Source organism: Leuciscus leuciscus, assembly GCF_965113295.1.
Source record: "Leuciscus leuciscus genome assembly, chromosome: 18".
In the NCBI taxonomy this organism is placed as follows: domain Eukaryota; kingdom Metazoa; phylum Chordata; class Actinopteri; order Cypriniformes; family Leuciscidae; genus Leuciscus; species Leuciscus leuciscus.
In genome coordinates, this window is record NC_138742.1 from 10,471,092 (window position 1) to 10,497,930 (window position 26,839).

Below are 26,839 nucleotides of genomic sequence, written 5' to 3' on the forward strand. Positions count from 1 at the left end.
AGTGTAGAAATCTCATAACCGTGTCCGTTTAGTGGAGATCAGGTTTGGTGCAAAGCATCTTGAGTGAATGGTTTGAATGTGTACATAAATTTTATTTTTGTTGATTTCAGAGCTTGTCAGTGAGAATAACAATCAATTTTCATTGTATGAAAAATAACTGCTTGACAGTTTTCAAAATTAGGGATGCATCAATATTAAAATTCTGGTTGATACCAAAATTATTTTCATGTTTTTGTCGATAACCAATATAAGGTCATCCAAATAATCAATCAATCAATAAATAAATAAATCTAATATCAGCAAATATATTGTGCATCACTATTTAAAATATATCTGTTTTTACATTACAGCAAATAATTGACTGCATTTATTTAAAAAGGAACGGGTTGCTATAGGGTGGCTAGCTAATGGCTATCTTCCTCTCCAAATCTTTAACGTAATGAAGCTTCAAAGGCTCTAATCTCATACCAGAAGCTACAGATTAGCCACCATTGGCCTTGTGACACGACGGTGGCCACTTAAAAGAAGAATAAACCTGCCGATACAGATTCTCATTCACAATGTCGTGCCTAGCAAGCAGTCATGGGAAAGCCACTATCCGGTGTCTCCTGATTATGTTGTTTTTCTTGGGTGGACAGATTTCCTCCCATGGAAACGATGGGGGATAAAGACGCTGTGTTCTTTCTTTCCTTTAGGCATACATTCAGGGTATATATGGTATTATCTTCCACAAATACGCTAGTGTGGTAGGTTGAGGGATGAAAGGATTTCTGTTTGATTCTGCTTGAGAGAAAAAACCTATGCAACCATCAACATGCATATATAATGTGTCATTGTCATCTTTAGGCATTGAACGATGTAAGGAGCTTCACAAAAGGCGGCAGACAAGATCACTGTTCTCTACCATAATCACTTGCAGCAGGTCTGTAGAGAAAATAAGGGTCTGGCAGCATTAAGAAGTCATTATCTTTAAAGTTACAAGGAAGAACTTTCCTACCAAGTGTCATCTCCGAGACAGCGCTTGAAAGGAGGTCCCGGAGGGGCCAAACGTATCGCCTCTGATCATGAAACGTAACAAACAGGGGAGCGCATTAGAATTCAGAAGGGCTGGCAGGACACTTGCGTGAGGTGCTTCCATAAACGGAGAGAGAGAGACGGTAGAGATGGCAGACACCCCACATATGCAGATGAGATGCATGACACACTCAGTTTCCACAACAACGGTGCCCAAGGGAGAGCTGCCCTGGTGACAAAGGCTTTGGCAGCCAGAGCACCAAGACCTCCTCGCAGACAGCGCTTTATCCAGTCATTCTGTGATCTGGGCTTCAAGAACTTGCCGGAATAAGCATACAGACTCACTGCTGATACACTAACATAATGGCAAACAATTTTCTTATAACCCTTATTGGTAACACTTCACTTGAAGGTTATAAACAAGATGCAATGTAATGCATTATAATTTACTGTACCTTACAATCAGTTGCATGTTCTTGTAAATAGTTATAATACATTATAAACTCAGTCTTACCTTACATGGTTATAGCTTTAAGAGTATAATGCATTAAATCTCATTAAACCAAGCCATGTATTAAATTGTCATGTGTTGTGTTACAATCCATTATGCTATTTAAAGATGTAACTATGAATAGGTATTATAATGCATTGTAATAATTAATGGCTACAATTATCTATGCATGACAAAGTGCATTATTTATATTAATACCAATATTCATTTAATCATTAACAATATATAAACAAATAATATTGTTTTATACATTTTAATTATTATTAATATTATTTAATAACATTATTACAGCTATTATTGCTTCGCAATATGGTTAAAATATGGTTTCAACATTCATAACATTTCAACAATTACATTTGCTTTAATATTTTATATATTTTAAATATATTAGTAGTATTATATTAATATTAATAAAATAATTATTGCTTTGCAATAAGGTTCAATTAATTAAGGCTATGTTCACACTTAGCGTCTTTTTTCAAACTGCCAGCGTCTGTTCTACATTATAACCCTATGGAGTAAACCGTTTTTTCAAAAAAGTCCTGAGCGCTTTTTTAGACGCCACCGCCGGCGTCTTTTTCTGCAGCTCAGAGCGTCTTTTTAAGTTGAAAAAAGTTCAACTTTTCTGAAAAGAACGCCCTACGTCAAGCGCCTTTTTGACAGCTGACCAATGACAAGCGAGTAGCGAGACCTGTCGTTTCCATAACAACAAGAACAACTGTCTGTCGTGCACCCACAAACGTCTTTGTGAACCGACATTCTCCTCCCCGGTAACTTCAAAAGCCAACGCAAGAGCCAACTTTCTCTTTCTCGACATTTTTTGCATCACACAGCACTAGGCTACTGTTGCAGCTCTTGTTATAGCAGCCCGGTCTCACCCCAAAACGTCATGTACTGACGCGTCTTGACCATGCGTCAACATACGACGAAAAGGGTACCCCTTTAACGTCAATATGAGACGCAGACAGAAGCGCACCAGCAGCGCCTCCTAGCGGTACCCTAACGCATACCTAAACCTACCCATAACCCGAATCGTCACATATGGACGTTATGGGGGTACCCTTTTCGTCGTATGTTGACGCATGGTCAAGACGCGTCAGTATATGCGCCAGCCACAAAAGACGCGCTCGGCTGCTATTTGTAACCGAACGCTGCCAGCGTTTTTTTTTGCTAAAAAAACGCCGTTGTCAACTTTTTCTTGTCAAAAAAGACGCTAAGTGTGAACATAGCCTAACATTGCAATTAAATGTGCATTTATTTATACATTTATTAACTAATTAATATATGTAATTTATTATTTTTTTAATTTGTAAATATATTGCAAATTTTTTATGTTGGGTATTAATATATATTAAAATGACAGTTGTTTTTATGTTAGCTATACAAATTAAACTGTACTGTAAATTGTTAATTATTAATATTACATTTTTTTTTTAAATGTGTCTGCATAATATCTATACAATCCTCATCTTTTCATCCATCACTTGTCCAGCTCGAACCGTCTTAGATGTTCAGGGTGATTGATGGACGCTCTGCAAAACGTTCTGGCGGGACACTCTGGGTATATACAAGTGTGGCACACGCACGAGGGCAACCTGCAGGGATCTAGAGTTCAGTGTTAATGCGTGTGACTGACCACAGAAAGTGCCGTGTCTGTTGTGACGAACGGACAGATGGCGCCAATGAGAGGAATGAAGCGAGCAGCAGCAGCTGTTTTGGCCCTTCGCTGCGGGTGGAGGATGGAGGTGTGTCCGCAGTTGTCAGACAACGGGGATGACGTCAGGGGTGGCCGCAGATGCCATTGGGCGGGCAGCTGTCCTGCCCTGGCATCAGGTGAGGTTGGGCACAGTTGCGCTGGACACAGCTGTGGCAAAAGCTGGCAAGCAGCATTCGAGGAATGTAGCTGGTCACATCCTCTGTTGGCATCTGGTAACAATCGTACACACACACACACACACACACACACACAGAGTCTATAGCTTTGCAAGCGGCCGGCACACATCAGTGACCCTCTGTTCCACTTAACAGTGTCCATTGCTGCGGGATGGAGTCATGTCTGCATGCTGGATATCCACAGCTGTCAAAGAAACACAGGCCACCTCAAAGCAGCATTAAACAAATGAGGCAGAAAATGAGAGAATACCCGACATTACCGTCATTCGGTTTACGAAGACATAAAGCACATAAACACAAGCTGTTTGGAGGGTGTATAAACTTTTATGCTAACACAGCGTCCTTCGCTCTTATGATGATAGCTTATTGGCAATTGTTTCGTTTCGCAATAGGCCGAATAGGTTTATATACAATCGCCATCCATTACAGGCTAATTTTAGACCCTCATGGGTACAGATTTTCCCCCCGGACTCATAGGTTAAGTGCTACTCAAGGGCACTTCTGAGCAAAGTCAGGACTTTGAGGGGGGGGAAAAAATCTGCAAGCACCTGGTTGAAAGTGTGCTTTCCTCACAGATGTCCAATGAGCTTCATAGCCAGGGGCTCTTTCAATCAAACCCATCTGCCAGTGCTTTATATGGCCACATAGAGCCAGGGTACACATACGTGCACATTGCTTAGCAAGCTGCCTTGCTATATTCTCCCTAGATATACAGCTACCTTCTAAGGAGACATATGCTACAGAATTTGAACCAATATAACTCCACATGCAACACAAATAGCCCTTCTCACTTAAAGCGCACTGGAAGCTTGACTTACAATTGACTCAGTTTGAGTCTTACATTAGCATGTTGCTAAGCTAATAACACAACACTCTGACAAGCATAAAAATACCTAGCACACAAAAATGAGTGAAAATAGTCCAGACTTTTTTCAGCACTGAAAGACAACTACAAGACAAATATTTAAACTTGCACATCTGCTAAAAATGAATTACATGGAAGTCCTTTTTGAATTTACAGCTTCTTTAAAATGCAATTCAAGTAGACAGCACATTAGGTTTTAAGATTTTGAACCAAGCTAGAGTAGATAATTAGATAATTACATACAAATAGAATATAAATAAACATGAACATTAAATATATAAAAATTGTATATACATTTTTTATAAATATCAAATATCAAATTCATATTGGGAAGGTTTTAGGATTCAGTCAGGACACAGAGGCAGAAACTGACAGTCTAACAAAATGATAAAGATGATCTTTTACTTGTTCAAGGAGAAGAACAATGAATAGACACAGATTGAGACAGGAACACGGGCACAGTGCCCGCTATAAGAGAGGAGCTGGATGTGACATTTATTTTGTCTGTGTGAGAAAAAGAGAGAAAAGTGAACAGCTACCTGTGCTGGCAGATTCAGCTTCAATTTGACAATGAGAATATTAGGTTTTTGCTAAGAAAAAGAAGAAAAAAGAAAAAAAAAATTCACAGTTACGACATGCTGCAGTCAGTCTTCGTCTTATTTGTCCCTCACAGGTGTGACGCTTCATAATGCCGCTCGGAACGACTGACCATGCAACGACTTTCTGAGGATTCGTTCCGTTCTATACAGCACGCTCCCTAATCACTGCCACCAATCACGGCTTCCGACATTCCCGCCAAGGACTACAAGATGTTGTCAATCATTAATCGTTCTCAATCAGGCGAGATTTCCACAAGGAGAAATCACTTCCTGCCGCCACAACACACCCCCCACCCACCCCACAAGCCTTCCTTCTTGCTCATTGCTTCCAAATGTTATCTGTAATTACCATTCGCTCGGCAAATTAGCTCAAATCAGATCATGCTTCTTAATTAAAGTGACATTTCAGCAGTGGAGGGGGGTACACGTGTGGCTGCGCTAACATGCTAATTAGCCACGCTAACGTGCTAAATGATAAGTGACCTGTAGCCCTCCACCAGCATTTAGCTCCACCAAGGGAGATCTTCCCTAGGACTTGCGGATCAGACCTGCAGAGGTGGGTAGGTGGACATGACATGAACGTGAATGACTAGTTATTCACAAGCACCTTAATTTCCAGCCGCCACAAGCTGCAAGCTCAGGGCTGAAAAGACACATTAGAGATGACCACATGACGGTTAGCACATGAACTCTGCCGTCGCGTACAGATATATAGAGTTCTGATTCAGTTTGCGAACAAATAGTCTCATCCAAAGCATTTTCAAGTCGCTTTATTAGCTGTTGTCTTCAATTTAGAGTCAGACAAGCTGATGCTTGAGGTTGGAGGGTACAGATGATGTCAAGGAGGCAGACATATTTATGCATAGAGGATTTTTTATGGATATTTTCACTCCTGTGAACCCCAGTAGTGGATTCTATAAAATCACTGACATTGACCTCCTGTGTGCATTGGCCCCACAGGGGCCACATTTCATAGCAGGGTCACACAATACATCTCATAAACACATACATACATGCATACATACATAACTCTCGCCGCCTTCTCACTCTACATAACCCACCTGCATAATATACCTGTAAATATTATTATCAAAAAATGTATTAACTTACAACATTACAAAATTTAAGGAACATCAATTTAAGATATGTAATAAAATAAAATAATATAAAAATAGACAAAATTACAAAAATAAGTACGGTATTTACCAAATAAATTACCAAATAGAAATTGCCATAACATTATTTTATATACATTTTAATAATATGAATATGATATAATTTAATGCAACTTTACATTTACATTTATGCATTTGGCAGACGCTTTTATCCAGAGCGACTTACATTGCATTATCCTATACATTTATACATAGGTATGTGCAATCCCCTGGGATCGAACCCACAACCTTGCGTTGTTAACGCAATGCTCTTACCACTGAGCTACAGGAAAGCATACTTTGAACATTACAGAGAAACGGTGCTTTAATGGGATCAACACCACGGAAATAGACACTGCATGTAGGCTGATTCTGTCATGTACCATCACATTTATTTGTGGTTAAAGCCCTTTTTCTTGACAACATTTTTATTTTATTTATTTTTTCAAGTATTTTTTATGACATTTGAAGTATGGATATATCATTTTTGTGCTAAAGTGAAACGTTTTGATGGTGCTAAACCTTTTTTTTTTTGCTAAATAAAAATCTTGGATGGTAATAGAGAGAGAGATAGATAGTGATACTGTAGAGAGAGAGAGAGAGAGAGAGAGAGAGATGGATAGACAGAGATAGATAGATAGATAGATAGATAGATAGATAGATAGATAGATAGATAGATAGATAGATAGATAGATAGATAGATAGATAGATAGATAGATAGATAGATAGATAGATAGATAGATAGATAGATAGATAGATAGATAGACGTGATTGAGAAAATAAAAGAGGAAAAAATTTAAATCGCTACAACTGAACCAAACAGTCTTCCATGTCGCAGTCTAACAGCCCATCATGGGTCTTTGCTTCACTAACATTCTCACTCACACACACTCGTACAGCTGTCTGCAGCCACTAAGATTTAGGCCCCTGATTATATATTCATACAGATGAATCAATAAGGCCTCGCAGCAACTGAAATACTAGAGGAATTACAATGAGCCCACGTCAATAGACTACAGCTTTACATTTCATTAGGGCCAGACCCACACTTTAGCACTAAATGAATAGCAATAAAACAGCACCGCCGGCACAAACACACATCTAAGATCCAGAGCTGGCCCATCTCTTACAGCTCAGCTCTTGAGGGCTCAGACATATTTGGCTAAGGCCCTGCAAAGGAACTAGATTGACTGAGGTGGTCAAGCAACGAAAGGAGCAGGAACAAGATTGGTACTCAATTAACTGACACGTGCCATCAACATATGTACATACACCTTTCTAGCTTTCACCTCATTTGGAACCTAGACACACACAGTGTATGTGCACACGGGCCATTGATTTCTGTCTAATGACACAGGCAGTGCTGTCCAACTTGGGGCCGTTACAGGAAGAGCAAGGTGGAGGAGAAATGTGATTCCGATCATGGGATATCACTCGACATCCGCTGATCCCCCCTCACCACCCCTGCGCACAACCTATATCCAGCCAGCGGTTTAGACATCACACCGGGGTCATATACAAGGACTGAGACAGGATTACTGCATACTTCAGCACAAGCACGTTTGTGTAGAAGTGTGTGTGTGCATGTGGCTGCTTTTCATATTCTTCAGAGCAAATGTGCTTGACTTTTAGTAGTCTAATACAAATAATAAAACAGTACTGTGGCTGTACCAAGATTCACTGATGGTATCAGATGGTATTACCTTGGTACTTTGATATAAACCATGGTACTGAATGATTTCTACATCTCTTATGGTATTTACATAGCACTGTGAAATATTTTAAAGAATAAAAATGTTATTACAATCATTTGTATTAGTGTTCAAAACCAAGGTATATTTTTTTACCAGGGTAATCATGTAAATCACTAACAATTTTTTTTTACTGTACCACTTAATTTTGAAGTACCTTGGGATACCATGTAAACACTATAAATACTGAAATCACTGAGTCCTGATGAAAATATATTATGATATATGTATATATACTGTATATAAAACCTAAAAAAAACATTCTATTCTATTCTACTCTATTGTCCCTTTCAACCACAACATTATTTCTGTCCGACAAAGACACCAAACCAAAACCTTTACGAACATCAGCATCCGACCTCAAATGAACATGTACAATCGCATTACCTCCAAAACTAAAAATTAAGCATGCGACTCACCTTTTTCATCCTGCCGCTACGGGTGCCGGTGAAGGCTACGGTGTGCCCACGATAATCATATGCCGCCACTGATGTCATCCCATCGTCTTTGTCCAGGAACAAAGGGACCCCCTCGATCGTAGTGGTGCCCCCTAGAGGCTGGTTGAAGTCCTGGCCACAAAAGTTGTCATCAATCTGCAGAGGCTGTGGGGAGAGATAAGAAAAAGGCAGAGTTATTAAAGTAGTAAGTGAGTGGGTGTTGGGAGCGATGGTGCCCGGTATGGCATTTTCACTCGTCTTAATCTTCTGCAATACCAATCCATTGCTTGATATTCCTTTGGGTCATTAAAGGCCATATACTGTATTTTCTGTGCTAATGAATCAGCCAGAGGCCCACACTCATACAGATATATCGCAGGATGAGTCCCTGTGCTTGTGCTGCTAGAAGAACGTCGGAAAATATAGAGGACCTCAGGGAAAATCATTCTCAGCTCTTAACTCCTTTGTACGGTAAAACTGCTAACATGGACATGGCCAACATCAAATGTCGCACACAATGCCTTGCAATTCAATGCCTTATGCACAAACAATCCCTAATAGTCCCACACAAAGACGACCACACAATGCACAAAGTGTCCCGGGAGACGTCCTCTCTTTTTCTGGACGACAGACTGGACTCATTAGTAGAGACAAAAGTGGCCATGACCCCTACTGCACCGCATTGCTGCCCAACGGTGCCCCTCATCCTTCACCCAGCGAGGGGTGCCACTGCTGCCAAGGATGACCCGTTCCAGGCAGCGGGAAGGATATTCAGGCTCCCAAACACTGTAGTGGACCAGCGCTGTGCCCTACAACACAAGAGAGCATGTTCTTCCCAAACCCCATGGGAGATGCCGATATTTGCTCTGTAAATAGAACGAACAGAAGGGGATTGGACAAACAGACCAAGTGCATCCCCAAGGTTAGCAACCGTCTGGGTTACACCGACCATCATGCACCTACTGTAATTACAATCGGCCTGCACTCAGGTATGAACCGGACTCATCTCCTGAGAGAAAACGTTTGTTGCTCACCATTCGCAGTTATTGCCGCTAGGTGTTATTCTCAGTTAGATGAGGAAACATTATGTTGGCAGAGTTAATGACGCTGGTAATGGCGGTTAATGCAAGCCAACCAATGATGCTGGAAATACCACTTGCGTTAGCAAAGCTTGAAAAGTGCTGGCAAAGACAAGGTCGCGGGGACAAACTACGACTAATGGCAAGTGGATGAGTCCTACCTGGATAATGGCATTGCCCCAGTGCATCAGGGTGTGCAAAATTCAGATTTAAAGAATTTAAATATCACAGGAAGTTGATCTGGAATAGTAGGAAGGTAAATGTACTGAATTGCAATTCAACACAGCATTCTGGGAAAGGAAGAGCTCTTCTGATTTATTTTGAGTCTTCTTCCTTGCATTACAAATTAAAATGTTGGCTACCTCAAATTACATTTAGGAATTGAAATTGTATAAAGCAATCTCAATTCAATTCTTAATTTAAAGGGGTTACTTCATGAGAAAATGCTACACATGTATACAGCTACATCACTAAACAAGCACATTTAAACTCAGAAATTACATACACTGCTGAAATGTATTGCTTTTGCCTCCTATTCAGCACCCCATTTGAAAACTGCAGAAATAACAGGGCAGTCACCCATAGCCAGTGCCCGAGAGTGGCAGTGATGCATATCTATCAGAGATTCTCTAGTATGCCTCATATAGATTTCTTCTTTTTACCCTTCTTAACTCCAATTACAGCCTCATTTTGGAGCAAAAGGAGAGGGAAAGATGACTAAACAATGTGGACTACAGAAAGGAGGAATGAGTCCAGTGCAGAATGTTTTCGGTGGGAGAAGAAGGGAGGCGACGGGTGTCCTGACCCGAAAAGGAATCTCATCTCTCCCATAAATTTCTAATTCGAAGCAGGGCGTTAAGAGACACAGGCATGTTAACAAGTTAAAGACAGACACCATGCGACCACAGTTTCTTGGGCTGGACTGAGACTGTCATCTTCAATATCCGTGGAATGCAAGGGGGATGACAGCTGAGATGGAAGGGGGCCGAAATGCCTCTGACAGGCTGGACAGGAAGGAGATGCCTCAGAATTCACTCAGAGAGCATGAACAACAAAAACTTAAAAGAACCCATCTGTGCTGATGCCACTGAAGATCAAAACTGACTCTACATGATGATTTTCCCCAACAATTGTTCTCATGTCAACAACCAATCTAAAACTTACTAAATTCTAAATGTATTATTTACTAATTTCGGAATTCAGAAGGATGTTTCAAGCGACATAGACAAAGCATTATGACTATTTTTCTGGAAAACAAAACATGATTTTTGCAGACTAGTGCTGTCAAGCTCCAAAAAGCACCATAAAAGTATTATAAAAGTGATTCATACAGCTTGTGCATTATATTCCAAGTTTGCTGAAGTCATACAATAGTTTTTATGAGGAACAGACAGAAATTATTGCTAGCGACTGATAAAACTCCCCTCAGGGGAGAGGTTGACTGCTTGCTGACTGAATCGCTGAGTCAGTGGGTTGAACTATCATCTGATTTGCTGTAAAGATCTGATTCTAAGAGACAATTGATTCACTAATCAGACATGATTACTTTTATTATGCTAAGGAGAGCTCCAGTGCATCGCTTCAGTAAATAATGACTTAGACTTTTGGCCTGTTCCACATCAAAAAACTATCACATGATTTCAAAAGACTTGGAATATAGCACATGAGTCATTTAAGCTGTAAGTTATGGTGCTTTTATGGTACATTTTTGGTCATTTTGGAGCTTAACAGAATCAGTCCTCAATCACTTTCATTACACGGAAAAGGCCCTTATTCACCTAAAAAAAAAAAATCTTCCACAGAAGAAAGTAAGTCCTACAGGTTTGGAACGACATGAGGGAGAGTAAATAACAACAGAATGTTCAGTTTCGGTTAACTATCCCTTTAAGTTGCAGTAAATCTGTCTAAAGTCTAAAAATACCCCCTCAACAGCATGGAAGGTATAAGAAAGCTGTTGTGTAAATGTATTATCTAATAAAAACAATGCCCTCTTATGTGAAGCACAAATATTACCCACAATTCTGAGTAATGCCTGGTTGATTCAGTTAAGCTGATGACTAAGCACCTGATTTCAAGTGACCCAATGCAGACCAGTGGGAAAGAGGAATGTGATGCCAACCCACCTATGCTCACACACACACACACACACACACACACGCACACACACGCACACCTCAGAGAGCAGCTGTAATCCTGATGTCTTATCGTAACACCATCTGATCGATCTCAAAGCAGACACGATCCAACTCTATCCTCTATCAGTCCATCTCTTTCTTTTCCTGCCTCTCTCTCCATCCGTCCAATGATAGCCTTAGGGATCGATGAGGGAGGCAGGGTTTGACAGAAGGGGATGTGATGGACACGTCTCAAAGGGTTAATCTGGCAGCATGTTTCAGAGATGCCGCAGGCCTGATCCAGAGAGACAGACACCTGATAGACCAAGTACTTTTGGAGAACATACACAAGAGAGATTTAGAGAGATAAATACAGTTGTGCTTATACACAATTTGATTATATTCCATTTTTAACACAATGGATTCAGACGTCAGTCTCGGCTATCACAAAAATACCAAAAGAGATTTGACTTCGGTTATTCGTTCATCTTTATTTGTATAACATTTGGTTATTCATTATTAATATGTATGATCTGAAACATGTATGTATGTATGCATGCATGTATATATATACATATTATGTTTATGTTATTGTCTCTTATGCTCACCAAGGCTGCATTATTTGCTTTTATTAAATATTACATTTATTAAAGCATTAATTAAATAAAAATCTTTTGTTACATTTTGAATATCTTCACAGTCACTTTTGATCAATTTAATGAAGAAATATAATAAAATAACAATATTCTGTCTGTCTTTTTAAGACTCACTGCTGTTAAGTGTCAATAAAGCACGCTCATTTGTGTTCAACATGAATCCTTATTTGTTTACACTCAGGTATGCACCAAGGTGGGCAGCCATGTGCGAGTGTGTTTGTTTTACGCGAGTGCATGTGCTCGATTGTCCTTAAACGTGTTTGTGTTGATGCGTGTCTATGTGTGTGCTTCTCCTTAAATGTGTTTGTAGATGGTGGAACACATAAAATGAAGATAAAGAGAGGCTGCCAAAATCTTTGGACGCATGGCCTAAGAGAAAGAGAGAGAGCGAGAGATGAGTGGAGGGATGGCAGGCTGCCAGCCTCCTGTTTTGATTGGTGATGGTGGAAATGCAGCGACTCAGCCGTTTGCCCTTTGTTTCTTTCAAACAGCCAATGGAGGCTCTCTAATTGGGTCTTAATGGTGCTTGCGCTAAAGCGAGCCAGAATTCAGGCACTCTCTCTGCTGCTCTCTCTGGCATTAACAGCATTAGACAGGAGAACATCACAGATTCCCAAAGCATCTGAGGCTTATCTAAAAATACACGTCATATTAGCATGGCCATCATGAGCTGTCGTTCAGCTTTATATAATGGTGTTATTTATAAAGCTGCTTCCACTAAGCAATCCTATTGACCCTCAATCTAAAGTCCTTTAGTAGGACGTAATGTATTTAGGTTGTCTGTCCCGTCATTTGATTAAGGAAAATGCTATGACTTTCATGTAGCTCAACTGGTAGAGCAACACTGGAGGTCTAGGGTCTTAGCTAGACGCTAATGTTCATTCTGTGAAAAATCACAACGCACATGTGTAGTCTGTAGTCTGTTGACGTTTTATTTTACTCACCATTTACTCTTAAGTTTTTCCCCATTTTAAAATATTTTTTTGTCTCTAATTCATTGTAAATGGTCAACTGTTTTAAAAGTTTAGTTAATCTCTCAATTAACATGAGGTCATAAAAAAAACACATGTACACTATCATTCAAAAAATTAAGGTTTGGGATGCATTTATTTGATCAAAATACAGTAAAAACAGTAATATTGTGAAATATTAGTAAAATTTAAATAACCATATTTTTATATATTTTGCAATCCAATTATTCCTGTGATCAAAGCTGAATTTTCAGCATCGTTACTCCAGTCTTCAGTGTCACATTTCTTATTATTATCAATGTTGAAAACAGTTGTGCTACTTAATGTTGTGGAAACAATAATACTTTTTTTCAGGAGTATTTGATGAATAGAAAGTTCAAAAGAACAGCATTTATTTGAAATAGAAATCTTTTGTAACAATATAAATGTCTTTAATGTCACTTTTGATCAATTTAATACATTATGAATTATTAACGAGTTAATTTGAATAAAAATATTCATTTCTTTAAAAAATATTTAAATATTATTATATATTAATAATATTGATCGGTAGTGTATGATTCTACATTCTGTCGGACTGCTTCCAGTTTCTGCAGTCCTGATGCCTGTTCCTGCCTGTCTTCCTGTAAATATTTAAGTACATGCTACACAACTGACAAACTAAGTTTCTTTTCCACATTTCATGACTTACAGTAAGATTAAGTCATTGACAGGCTGTAAGATGACAAATGCTGGTTCATACAGACAGATGTATAATCAAACACACATTCACACCCATAATAATACACTCTCAGATTCACCTGCATTGTGGTTCTGCTGTTTACCCAATACCCACGGCATGGCTGTAAGTCAGAGCAATTTATCAGTCTATGCTTTCACCTTTAAATCACCTGTGGACTCTCTCTCTCTCTCTCTCTCTCAGTCTCCATTCCCCTTTCACTCCAGCCCCTCGTCTGGCATTAAAAAAGGCACTCGTGATCTTTATTGTTTGACTTTATAACGTCTGCATGAGACTGTCGTGGAGTGAGAGCAGGTGTTCACTGCATGGAGGCACTGGAAAATATCAGCGGAGAGCGGAGGAGAAGTGTGCACCGCTGATCTTCTGGACTGATTTTGAATTAAAGCTGTATATTTAAAAAATACCCCTCAAAATGATGATATTAAAATGGTGATTTATAGACTTAAGAGAGAGTGAATGAGTCACTGAACAGGAGAGAGAAAAAGAGATTCAGCGTTATGTCCCGTGTAGTCTAACAGTCAAACTTGTGGTCCACACTGCAAATTACTCTGGCCAAGTATTGTAATGTAATCTTACGGGATAGTTAAATCTGGCATAATCTGGCATAATGACCATTTGATAGCAAAACCTAAAAACTAGATGCGCTCAAGAATCTCATTAACTAAATAAAACAATAATAATTTGAATATGTTTCAAACATCTGATATCTGGTCCCTTGAAAATTTGGCTAAATCCAGCGACTAGTTCTTTCTCGAAAACAATCCTTGTAGCACTCTGGGAAATTTTAAATGAGTTTGTTCCAAAACTATAACTGGATGGATGGATGGATGGATGGATGGATGGATGGATGGATGGATGGATGGATGGATGGATGGATGGATGGATGGATGGATGGATGGATGGATGGATGGATGGATGGATGGATGGATGGATGGATGGATGGATGGATGGATGGATGGATGGATGGATGGATGGATGGATATGAACACTGCTTGGGTGTACATGCCTTCTAGAGCAGAGACTATGTATAATATCATAAGGCTGACTGAAGGAGGCAAGTGCAACTCTGAGCCGCACACATGTGCTAATGTGTAACGTGTGCACTTGTGTCATTTAACTAGCAGCAGGCAAAAGCTGTGGGACAGATGTTCATATCTCCTCACCACTGACCTGACACCGCACACGCACCCCAGACACAGACTGTTCACACTCGCACATACAGATTCCTCAGACCAGCGCCTCACAACGCAAACACATTTCCAAGCAGAGCACAGAGGCCTGATTATGAGACTGCCCATGACCTGCTCTCGGCCCCATGGCATCTGGCACAGACAGAACACACATGCACAACACTTGTGCTCTCTCGGTTTCACGGTCTCTCTCTCTCTAACACGGAGGTTAAGCGATTATGCATTTCACTGATCTATAAATCAACATAAACTGAATAGGAGAGCAAAGGTACAAAAATGCTTCCATATGAAAGCAGAGGCAGTTTTTTTGTTAGTTGGGTAAATCTCATAAAACCTGTCAAGAACTTTCCCAGGTCATATTTTAGCAATTATAATTGGGGAATAAAAAGCCTATTGGAGGAGCATTGAATTATTTGAATTGTGGCATCATTTAAAGGGATAGTCATAATTTACTCACTCTCAAGTTGTTCCAGACATGTATGAATTTCTTTCTTCTGCTGAACACAAAAGAAGATATTTTGAAGAATATGGTTAACCAAACAGTTAATGGACCCCATTGCCAGCAACTGTTTGGTTTCCAGCAACTGTTTGTCAGTTAATTTAATATCTTCTTTTGTGTTCAGCAGCAAATCATGCAAAATAATTTTTTCTTTTGATTTTGTGTTAAAATATGGCCCAGAATCCCACACATATATTTTTCCTGAGATTTTCCCTTGTCAGTATATTTGAGAGCAGTGTGATCTACAGTCTTCATACGGTTCAGATTAGGATAACAGAACAAATAGTTTGGCACGGCATCCCCAAATCTGCACTGCCTCTCATGAGAAACAACCTGTAGAGACTGAATGATTTGCACGATCACACGTATGTTTGGCACGCTCAGACGTCAGGCCTTTCAGAACTTCCATTGAAAGCAGCTGGTCCTATTCTTAATATGCAGGGTAGGAAATGCAATTTAGGCCAGTTTCTCAACATTACTGACCCACTTCCTGCCTGATCGTTTCCCATTAAGATTCCAGTGAATTTAAACATGTGCCGAAACACACTCTGTGTCTATGTACCCATGCATGTGTGTAATTATTTGGATCTCGGTTTGTCTGAGTGTTGTTAGAATTTAAATACAAAATACATAAAGAACAAATAAAGCATCTGCTTAAATGACCAAAAAACAATGCCATATGTTAAACCTAAAAACATGAATGAAAGTTTTTCATTATAATCTATGTCAATCTAAATTAATTTGCATCATTTTATATCTAATAGGTTAATAAAAGAATGAAACTATTTTAAAGTTGCATAAAACTCTTAACTTTCGAACATACATATCTGCAAAGCATTTTCACAAATAACACTCAGAATTGTTTTACATATATTTTCCTATAATGTCTTATTCAACATCTTTTTGCATGTACGTGTTTTTGATTGTTTAATGTATTTTCATTACACATGCGACTATTATATTTAGTCTGAATAACAAGCTCTTGACTGTTAACCAAATGCTGTGAGTCATACGGGCAAGCCTGTGTGCGCGTCTGATCTCTAAGCTCACGAAGCTGATCTGAGGCTTTTAACATTGTTGTCCCAGCAAAATCATCAGATTATAATCTACATAATCTAAAATTAAGCATCCCATAAACACTAATCCAATTACAGCTCAGACACAGACTTTCTCCCAAGAGCGTGCTGCATTTCCGGCTGGAATCATCTGTATTCAAGAGCTCTGCTAAGATACGTTCACATACAGCTACAGAGTAATGAGATCTGAGATACATCTCTGTTGTGCGCGAGTACATGAGAAAGCAATGAGCGATTTCATTAGTTTCCATTCAGCGGCTCTATGGTAGCCATTGGAGGCCCCGCTGGGCGCGTTCTCTTCGACAACAAGGCCATAAGAGGGACATAACATTGAGAGAATGTGAGTCTGCCGTTTGACGCCCGCTCAAGAAGAAAAACTGGAAACGGCACTCCAAGACTCAGCATGGTGAGCCTGCGAGCTTCCAACAGCACTATGCTAAAGAGCCCTGATCAAGCTAACATAATGTTTAGCATGCTGTGAAATTGCCTGATGCCAATTTATATGCATTCTAAGTCCACGCAAGAAAAATTGCCTCTGGTGACCCCTGCAAAAGATCCATTAATTCATGACCAGACAGGAAAACAATGAATTGGCACCAAAAAGCATTTTGACACTTATCTGACTTGTGTAATTGTCATTGTATTACATGACAAAATCAAATCATGCAGCATCTGTAAACAAATGATGATAGAGCTTTTCTCAATATCAGTGTGTGTGAGTGTGTGCATGCATGCATGTATTATGGCTGTCAAAAATAACATTTTAATTTCTGCAATTAATATGTTAAAACTATTTTAATGTGATTAAGGCAGCATCCATTTTATTTTCCTGGCAAACAGAAAATTGCCATTTAAACTCTTAAACAGAAAATTCATTTATTTTTGACACTGCTAATATACACACACCATTTGCCATTGGTTTGACATTTTATCACATACTTTAAAAACATTCATACATTTGTATGTGTGGCTTAAGTTCGGGGGTTTAAACAGGAAAAAAATTTCACAAATGTATACATGATTGTTAAATATTAACTATGCAAAAGTACTATACAAATAAATTGAAAATAATTGTCTTCAGGTTCATATATTTTAAAGGATTTAAAAAAACACTTAAGTATAATATTTTTATATTTTTATACAGTATTTTTAAAATGTATTAATATTATTTTGATTAATATTTTAAACTCCAGTACAGTGAACATTTTTTAATTTAGCATAATATGATACTTATGATATTTTAATTAGGGTTTCCAACCTACACAGAAGTGGTCCTTGACATCAAACATTTTGAAAAACCCTGGCTTTAGTGTCCAAATATGTTTTGGGGCCACTGCTGTTGCGGATCAGATCCAGCTGGTATCTAGCTGATCAGATCTAGCTTTTGGTGGCAAAATGAAAAAAACCAAAACAATCTGTTTGGTAGAAAATATCAATGAAAGAATCAAATTGCATCTACAGGCTCATTTGCTAAATGTACTGTATCATGGTTATCAGCAAATGTCTCCCAGGAGCAATATCAGGGCTTTAAATGTCCAACATCAGATGAAGGTACTTGACTCACAAACATTGTCTATTCAAACCCACAATCAGCAAAGCCTTAAAGCTGTTTTCCCCCACTCACTTGAACAAAGAGCACAGTCATTTAGGCATTTGAAGCTGTAACTGTTGGTTTCCATTAGCTATTAGAATTTTTGTCTAAATACACTGTATCCACCCCCTAAAAACACAAGTTGCAAGGTTGTGATGGCACCCAAAAGGGACATCCAACCCTCATTATGCACCCAAAACAATTTATGTTTTCCTGGAATCTCTGACCTCAGCGTCCAGTAATGCTCCATCATCTAATCATACACCCCCTCATTACATGTGGACTCGAGAGAGCCTGCTAGAAACATTTCAGACAACAGCTAGCTTGAAGAAAAAAAAAGAAAAAAAACATAATAATAAAGTTCTAAAAGCCACCGTGACCTCTTCGGAGTGTCACAAAACTCCCAAAGGATCTCCAGCATGGGTCGAGGTGCCAGGAATGAGGAATGGTTTTGTCCTTTCAAAAGTGGTTCACCATCTTTCTTTCCAGGTCATGCTAGTTATGCTCGGAAATGTGCTTACCAAAAGTGGCTGGCCATTACTCACAATGATTTAACAAGTATTCATGGAAATCACAAGATTATTGCTGAGCTTTTCCTGCATAATCTCGAGACGGATTGTAGTTCTCCAACCCCGCTGAAAGACCTGTGAACATGTTGTTGCCAAGTATTGTATGCAATGTTCCTGGAACAACATTCTAGTCAAATAGTCTCAACTCTAATCTTAAACTACCCCTAAAATCATAGGGCAAAGCTAAATTATTAATAAGAATGTTGTTTAAGCTAAAAACCAAACCACATCATTAACCCGAAAATCTTACTGGTTGACAGGAATGTTTTCACGCAACCAACAAGACGCTGATCCAAAAACATATTATACTTGATGAAAGCACTAGCGTTCAGCCTTCTTAAATAGCTTAATCAGCAACATTTTTGATTGTGGTTCACCGACGATTTAAAGACCTGTGAACGTGATGTCATGTACGAACCATTCCTAGATCAATATCAAATGCCATCCTCCTAACCCTAACTTAAAACTAAAATCAAAGGACAATGACAATCTGACAAGTTGTTCAACCCATAAACCAAAGGTTAACAATGACATATGTTTGGTTGATAGGAATGTTGCTCCAGGACAAACAAGGTTGATCATAGTTAATTTCGACATAATGAAATATTGACTACATTTTAAAGATATTTATTTTCATTAAAAAAAATTTTTTATGGAAAGTGTCCCCACTTGCCTTCTTAAATAGCTAACCATTGGAAAAAGTGATGGCTGACCAGCTCAACAGAACCAAACCAAAACTAACTAGCCTGCAAATGCATGCTGGTTAAATCTAAGCAGGTCTTTTCAGCAGGGAAGGTGTAACTGGCTTTTCCCAGCTTGTGTATGCGGATGTTTTTTAAGCCTTTGTGGAATATGAAATAGACTAATGTTTTTTGGATCCATCCCATTGCCCACCACCACATGAAACAACAAATACAGCTGCATGCGCAGCCTGGCAAATAGTGCCGCACACAAGCGCACACCCACAAACACACACTGCGCTCTTGATCACAACCACCTACCATCCCACACACACTCCATATGCGGCTCCCACACAAACACACATCAATAAATAATTACACCGACAATTAGATGGGGAGCACTCCAAGCATGACCTGTTAAGAGATTTGCAACCTACACACATAGTCGCCATGTGAAAGGCTTGGATGGGGGGGGGTAGTCATTTTTCTTACTACCCAGTTAACTGGCTGACTTATTGATTTAAAATTACCATCACAGAGAACTCATACAGTTGTCTACACTTTATTTGGCCAATCACAAAGCCTCGTTTGATCTGAATAGCTTATGTTAAGGCTACAAAGAAGCAGGGAATGCAAATTTTGCCCCATTATAAGCACATTCACAATGGGAACATCCACACAGGGACGGAGTGATACGATACTACTATCAGATACTGAGATCATGTTCTTGTATAACCCAGTTTCGGTTCCACCACTTTCTCCCTGTAATTTCTGGTTGGTTCTCCACAATATCAGCAACTACCAAATACTGTAGAAAGTATCTGTATTCTTGGTCTCTGAAAAGGTATTGGTGCACCCATTTGGAATGAATAGATATTTACAGTCAATTTTCTTTCCTTGTTTCCCCTTTAAAAAAGAAAAATCGACAGAGGATTCCCTTAATCTCAAACCTGTGTTCCGAAGCACAATAAATAAGACTATGGAAAAACGATTAGCCCCGTGGCTATTGAGGTGGATATAGTTTCATCTATATGATTTTTCAATATCCAGTCATCTCTGATCAATACCCTGCAGGGAAGGAGGCACAGATGGGAAGCCATTAAAGTGTAATCCAGTACAATATCTTTTTTGCCTGTCCGTGAAAAGGTCCCGCGTGGACTTGTTCTCTCATTTCCTTGAGCAGTTCCTCAGGGAGTCAGAAAGAACTGAAGTGAACACTAACAGCAAGCAAATGATATTCAATGTCATGATTAAAATCACAAAGTCTTTCATCTGGGAAGTTTTCAATAGCATCTGAGATTAAAAGACAAGACAGGAAATCTTTCAGCCGTCAGTCTGAGGGAAAAACAGAACTAAACACTAGAAGGATAACTGCTAGCAATCAAAATCACCAGGCAAGTGATCAACCGAGATAAGTGATAATGTAATTATGCAAAGCAGCAAAGGGTAAGGAGTCGGTCCTGGTGTATTTTCGTTCATCAGTTAAACAACAATTTGTCTCAGTGCCACAGACAGAATCAGCAAAAAGTCGTTCAATAATGACGAGATGTTCTCCCGAGAAGGCGATTCACACTGTTTTCAAGTACGGAAATGTATTGTTGTTATTGTGTGTCGTTGTTGTGCTCATTAATATCATCTGTGGACACATAAAAACTCATTAGCAATGCTAGTACATTTTTGTTTTGCCACCCCCCACCCCCTTTTCTTTCTCTCTTTTTTTTTACGGGCACAATTTAGATGGTTAGAAACCAGCTTGCATCTGGCACAGAAGGTGACCTGGAACTTTTAAAAGTTCCTCGGTTGTTACAGCCGCCATAAAATCGAAACATTTGAGGGAGAGTCTGCCGCGGAAGTCGCATGGAAATAAACGGAAAGACGCAATCCAGCAGAATAATCTCAATATCCTGCAGATCAATAGGTTTGAAAATATAAGAAAGACTCACATCAGCATCTGAATAGACAACTTTGGCAGCAAAGTACAAAATCAGTCTTCTTCCAAATGCATGGCGCCTCAAAATGCTGCATCCTAATGTTTTATTGAATCATTTTAGAAGCCCTTGCTGTGTATGAACAAAAGTGTCCATTATAAAAGTTATTTTTTAAAGAAAAGGCCAAAGAACTGAATTACAGTGGAAAAGTTCCACTGCCAGCCTTGATAAAAAGCAGAATAGAGGAGAGAATCGGTGTGTAATTATTATTTGACTCTGCTGTCGTATCCTTGATGGATTGCAACACAGTATAGCAGATGGTAATCAAGCACCATCATGTACGGGTTCTCATTTCCATATATGCATAGCTTTACCATGAGCAATGGGACAGGTGGGCAGAAGAAAGACGTCAAAAGCGCTTACTGTCTGTCTGTCTGTCTGTCTGTCTGATTGCACGCATCTCTCGTCGTCTGTCTGCCTGCGTGTGTATCTCCCCTAAAGCCTTCTGAATTATGAAAGTGTGCTTTGTGATTGGAAAATGACAACATTAATTGCTTGTAAGCAGAGCGCGGAGGCAGAGGGATTTTTGATCATGCGCTGATTGTGATGGGCTATAAATGAATAACACAAGGTGAGTGAGGGTGAATTATTCATAAGCTGGAAGCTCCTTGCCGGTGGAGGACCCTCAGAGCGTTATCTTTTCATCCAATTCAGCCAGCCGTGCCGCCGTCATTACCAAGGCAGATTGCTCCAGGCCCGTTATTATAATGGCAGCAGTTATTATCGTTAATGCCACTGTCAGTTATTCGTCGACGGAGTCTACCACTGTGGCCATTCCACCCTCAAATTCTGCATTAGAGGTTAGAGCATATGGTTTACACTACCCACAATGCACTATAAAAGCAACTGTTAAGTCTATGCAGGAGGCAAAGTAAGGCCCAAACACATTAAGCAAGTACATGAACACAAATGCAATTTCCAAAATGTGTCAGAAGCCAATTCAAAGCGTAGCACAAATAAGCATTGCACTGCAACAGCAGGCATCACATTAAAAGTAGTCTTTCAGATTATTTTCATGACAGAGCAACAGGGGATAGTTCACCTTCAAAAAAAAAATTTTTCAAACATGTATACATTGCTTTCTTCAGTAAGAAACAAAAGATATTCTGAAAACGGTTTCCTTACAAAATAAAAGCCCCAAAATGTGGCCCAATGTTGTTTGGATCCCAACATTTTTCAAAACATCTTGTGTTCCGCAAAAGAGAAAAATGCACACAGGTTTGGAATGACATGAAGTTGAGTAAATTGCAGAATTTTTTATTTTTGGGTGAGCTATCCCTCACAGCAAAAGTAGGACTATATTATTAAACAACTAATGCAACAGCATTAGTCTCCCTGTGTTCTTAAATTTTCTGCCAATTTTCTTTAGAAAAGTACACTTTTGTTTTAATGAACAACTTTTATTAGTACAATATCAAGTATTTATAATAAAATAATAAAATAAAGTAAAAAAGTTCTCAACCAAACCTGCTTTTGAAAGAGAGACTATGACAGCTGAATAACAGCAGGTCTCTTTAACTGTGATATATAGTCTGATAGTGATTACTATTCAGCATTTGATGGATGGTAAAATAAATTACTGCCTAGTTTGAATTTTAGAGCTTTGATGTATGTGCTACTAAACGTTTGATCAGAGCAGATATTGCCGTTATAAACTGAAGCAAATATTATGTTTTCTCATTTGGGGCATTTAATAAAAGTTGTCGTTGAAATGTAATAATTCATAACCCACAAGTGCTATGACAAAATACTCTAGATTAGGTGTCATGGCATGAGAATTGTGAAACAATAACTACATTACTGAGACTGCATCAAAATATATCATAATACTACATGAGAAGTCAGCACACTTTCTCGATCCTTATCTGCCTCCTTCCCCTTCATCTTCCTTTCTTTCATAATAACCATCTCCATCCTTCTATTTTTTATTACTCTCACAAGTCTCTGACTCGATCCATCAGCCAAAATGTGTTTCCTCTTGTATGTCTGAGTAAAGTCGAATCACCCAGGAACATGCTGCACATAAAATAGAAGGGAGGATTTGGGCTGTTCTCTGGGAATAATCCCCTCATTCTGTGCTAGAGCATTGTGTTCTGTGTAGAACAGCCAGCTTGGCTTTTTCCTACGAGGGCCTATGTAGAGAGTGCAGCTAAGAGTGCTGTTGATTAGCAAGTAAGCTATGTGCCTGCACGCTAACCTCTCTGTGGCCGCCCACATTGTTCTGACACTCGAACAAAGGTCCCAAGAGGAATTGGACAACCAAGACAGGACAACTTTAAGAGTTTAAATCAATTAGCACTTGAGGAAATGGACACATGTGGCAAGAGAGTGACAGGGTACTAATCCTATAGACTGAGCTAATGATGTGGCTAGGCTAGTTAATCTGAGGGTTTCCCTGTTAAGCAACATTGAGATTCTCAGGGCCTGCATCCATGCACACGGACAAGACATTCCCAACTGCTTTACCACACCAATGATCTGAAAATAACATGTGTACTATAATGAATGTATTGATTGTTACAACACCCATCAACACTGGGGCCGCGTTGGTGGACTTAAGTTACTTCAATTAATTTGCAAACAAGTCAAGACTAAAATCAACAGAGCACCTGGCATCTTCCTCGTTAATATAACAGTATGGTAACACTTTATTTCGACTGTCTACTTTACACATTCTACTAACTATCAATAACTTTGCAACTACATGTTAACTAACAGTCATTAGAGTATTAGTAGACTGTCTTCTTGATATCTGCGTACACTTTATTTTGATGGTAACTTTGCAAGTACATGTCGACTAATTCTACTAACCATAACCCTACCTAACTGTCTACTAATATTGTTGAGAGTTAGTTGAGATGTAGTTGCAAATTAATAAGAGTTAGGTGACATGTATTTGCATAGTTACTAATAGTAAGCAGAATGTCTAAAGTGGACTATTGAAATAAAGTGTAACAAACAATATAGTTAGTAAGTGTGACTTACTGAGTTGATGCAGTTCAGTTCCTTGTTGAGGAGCCAGGGCAGGGACAGTTTACCTTCACCCCGGTAGCAGGATTGGATCCTCTCCTTAATCTTTTCCTTGATTTTACGCAGTGTAAACAGGCACAGGGCGGATTCTTTCGGTGGCTTCGACCGGTTTTTTTGGCCCTGAGCAAAAACAATAAACAGCACCTCTTCCTGTTCAGAAATGCCCAACGACCGTGCCAGCTTGGCACCAGGCCGACTGAGGTAGGCGTCTTGAACCAATCGATATTCCACACCATCCTTGGTACAGCCAATAGGAAACTCCACGTAGGAGTAGAACTTGGGGTCATCCACACAGAGGCGGACAATCTTGGAGGTGAAGAATTGTTCACCACTGGCATCCGGCGAGGTGAGTTGGGTGTCCAGTTGGAGAGTTAGGTAGTAGATGAACTGCTCACTGTTGAAGCCATAGACGTAGTAGATATCAAAGGTAGGGAACTTGGAAAGGGTGTCGGATGGAATCTTGAGCTGTGAGGAGACAAACTCATCCTGGTAGACAAAGCTGAACATTTCAGCATTCTCCTCATTAGCCATCAGCTTACGACTCGAGAGAGTCGGGAAGTACTCTGATTTTCCTTCGATGGGTGTACCTACAAACAGTTTTCCGCTGTCTTCACCTTGGGTTCCACTAATAACCACTCCTGACATAGTGCCAGCCTCAGACACACTGGAAAGGTAGTGCTCCTTGCGGTGATGCGGCTCACCCAGTTTGAAGAGGTCATCCAGTCTGAGGAACTGGCATATACCCTGCGAGGTGCTTCCACATGCAATGAGCCTGTTCTGCCCTGAATCCAGAAGCAACAGCTTATTGACATTGCTAGTCTGTGATAGCTCGTGAGGGCAAGACTGAACACCAGGTGGTGGGTAACATTTCTCATTATCCACCACAGGGCCGGTAACATGGCTTCGGAGCTTGGTCAGGTTGCTGGAGAGCTTGTAGATCCAATTGACAGCACCAACGTAGACTTCACCCGTTTTGTTATGGACGACCAAATGCGTAAGCCCTCCCTCTGGTGGGATGAAGTTTCGGAAGGAAGAGAGGTTAACCTCGAGCCCCCCATGTTGAGGAAGGAACGAGAGGAAGAAAAGGAGGAGGAAAGCCTCACAAGTAGAGGCCGGAAGGGGCCTCCTCCCATACGGCAGCATTTTTAATATCTTTCTGAGAGGAAGCTGTAGGCCAGGTGATCCGTTCACCTTTCTGATCCTGGGCCTGGAAAAAACCTGGACAGCGTCTGTCAGTCTACGTTGAGGAGAGCAACTTATTGACCCAGTGTCCTCTCTGCTCTCTCTGCACGGAGCTGTCGTCTACACCATCATCTGCAGCGCCATGGCCGCTAGCCCTGCAAGGGTAGAAAAACACATCATGAGTGCTGGAGAAAAAAAAACTGAATAGAACATTGTCTATTGATTTGACTAGAGTTTAAAAGTTCTGCCTGCCCAAAAGAAAAAATAACCAATAATACATAAACATAAATATCTTACAGTGGGGCCCTGGGTGGAATCCTATACAACATTTAATGAGTGTGTCAAGCTTGCAGACAGCAGTGCACTCCACAAACTCCACACTGAGAACTCGTCTGATAGACCTGCTGTGCCCTTAAATATTTCACACAGTCTGTGCCAACTCAGCTGGCACAAAAGGGAAGCAAAGGAGCGAGAATAGAGTAGGAGAGAGTAGGGGAGGTGAGGAATGAGGAATGAGTAAGTGATGCCATAACTGTTGACTGGTTTACCAATTCACCTTGAAGAACACCATAAGCTCAGAAGCATCAGCAATAAACGCTCTCATTTCCTCTCACGCTTGCTCAGAGAAGCCATTCAAGTTGACCCCGCATAAAACAAAAGTACTTTCCTTGAACTGTGGGAAAGCGTTCTGATTTTAAAATACCACAGTACAGACAACACACCCTCTTGGCTCGACCACAGGACTGCGGAAAGAGAGACAATCCATCAAATTTGCTCTAATTGAAAGTCTAATGACATTCATGTGATCATGGGTTATGAAGAGGAGCTCTGGGTGTCCAGCTACATCCTCAGAGTGCAAAACCACTTAAACAAGGGCAATATCAGGCCTCTCATCTAGCCAGCAGCAGGGACTGTCTGCTGCTGTGACCTTCTTCAGTGTTCAAAACAGAAGCATCATTGTATCTCAGATGACATTTATCTCACTTCACAAGACTATTGAGCGAGGAGACTGCCTCTGGGTCTCATTCACCGCTCAATGCTGTGAGCCATACTGGGGGCTGACTGTCATGCGCAAGGCTACGAAACAACTGTGCAAGAAATCAGATACACATGCTGGCAAAAACTCCTACATCAGCACACATCATATACTGTAGGACAGGGCTCTTCAGCTCCAGTCCATGAAGCAGTGTCCTGCAGGTTTTAGTATCAATCCCAATTTAACCCACCTGTATGTGATTTGCAAGTAATTCT

At 39.9% G+C, this 26,839-nt stretch overlaps 1 protein-coding gene across 2 annotated transcripts in view; it reads right to left on the reverse strand.

Annotated features, from left to right (window-relative positions):
• Window positions 1–26,839, reverse strand: part of plxna1a (plexin A1a) — a 209,837-nt gene that overhangs the window by 162,929 nt on the left and 20,069 nt on the right. For both annotated transcript variants that reach the window (XM_082146171.1, XM_082146170.1), the window contains exons 2-3: window positions 24,362–25,743; window positions 8,207–8,389 (exon numbers count right to left, since the gene is read on the reverse strand). In XM_082146171.1, coding sequence (XP_082002297.1) covers window positions 8,207–8,389; window positions 24,362–25,549 — 1,371 coding nt within the window. In that variant the 5' untranslated portion in view covers window positions 25,550–25,743. The remainder of the gene's footprint in view (window positions 1–8,206; window positions 8,390–24,361; window positions 25,744–26,839) is intronic.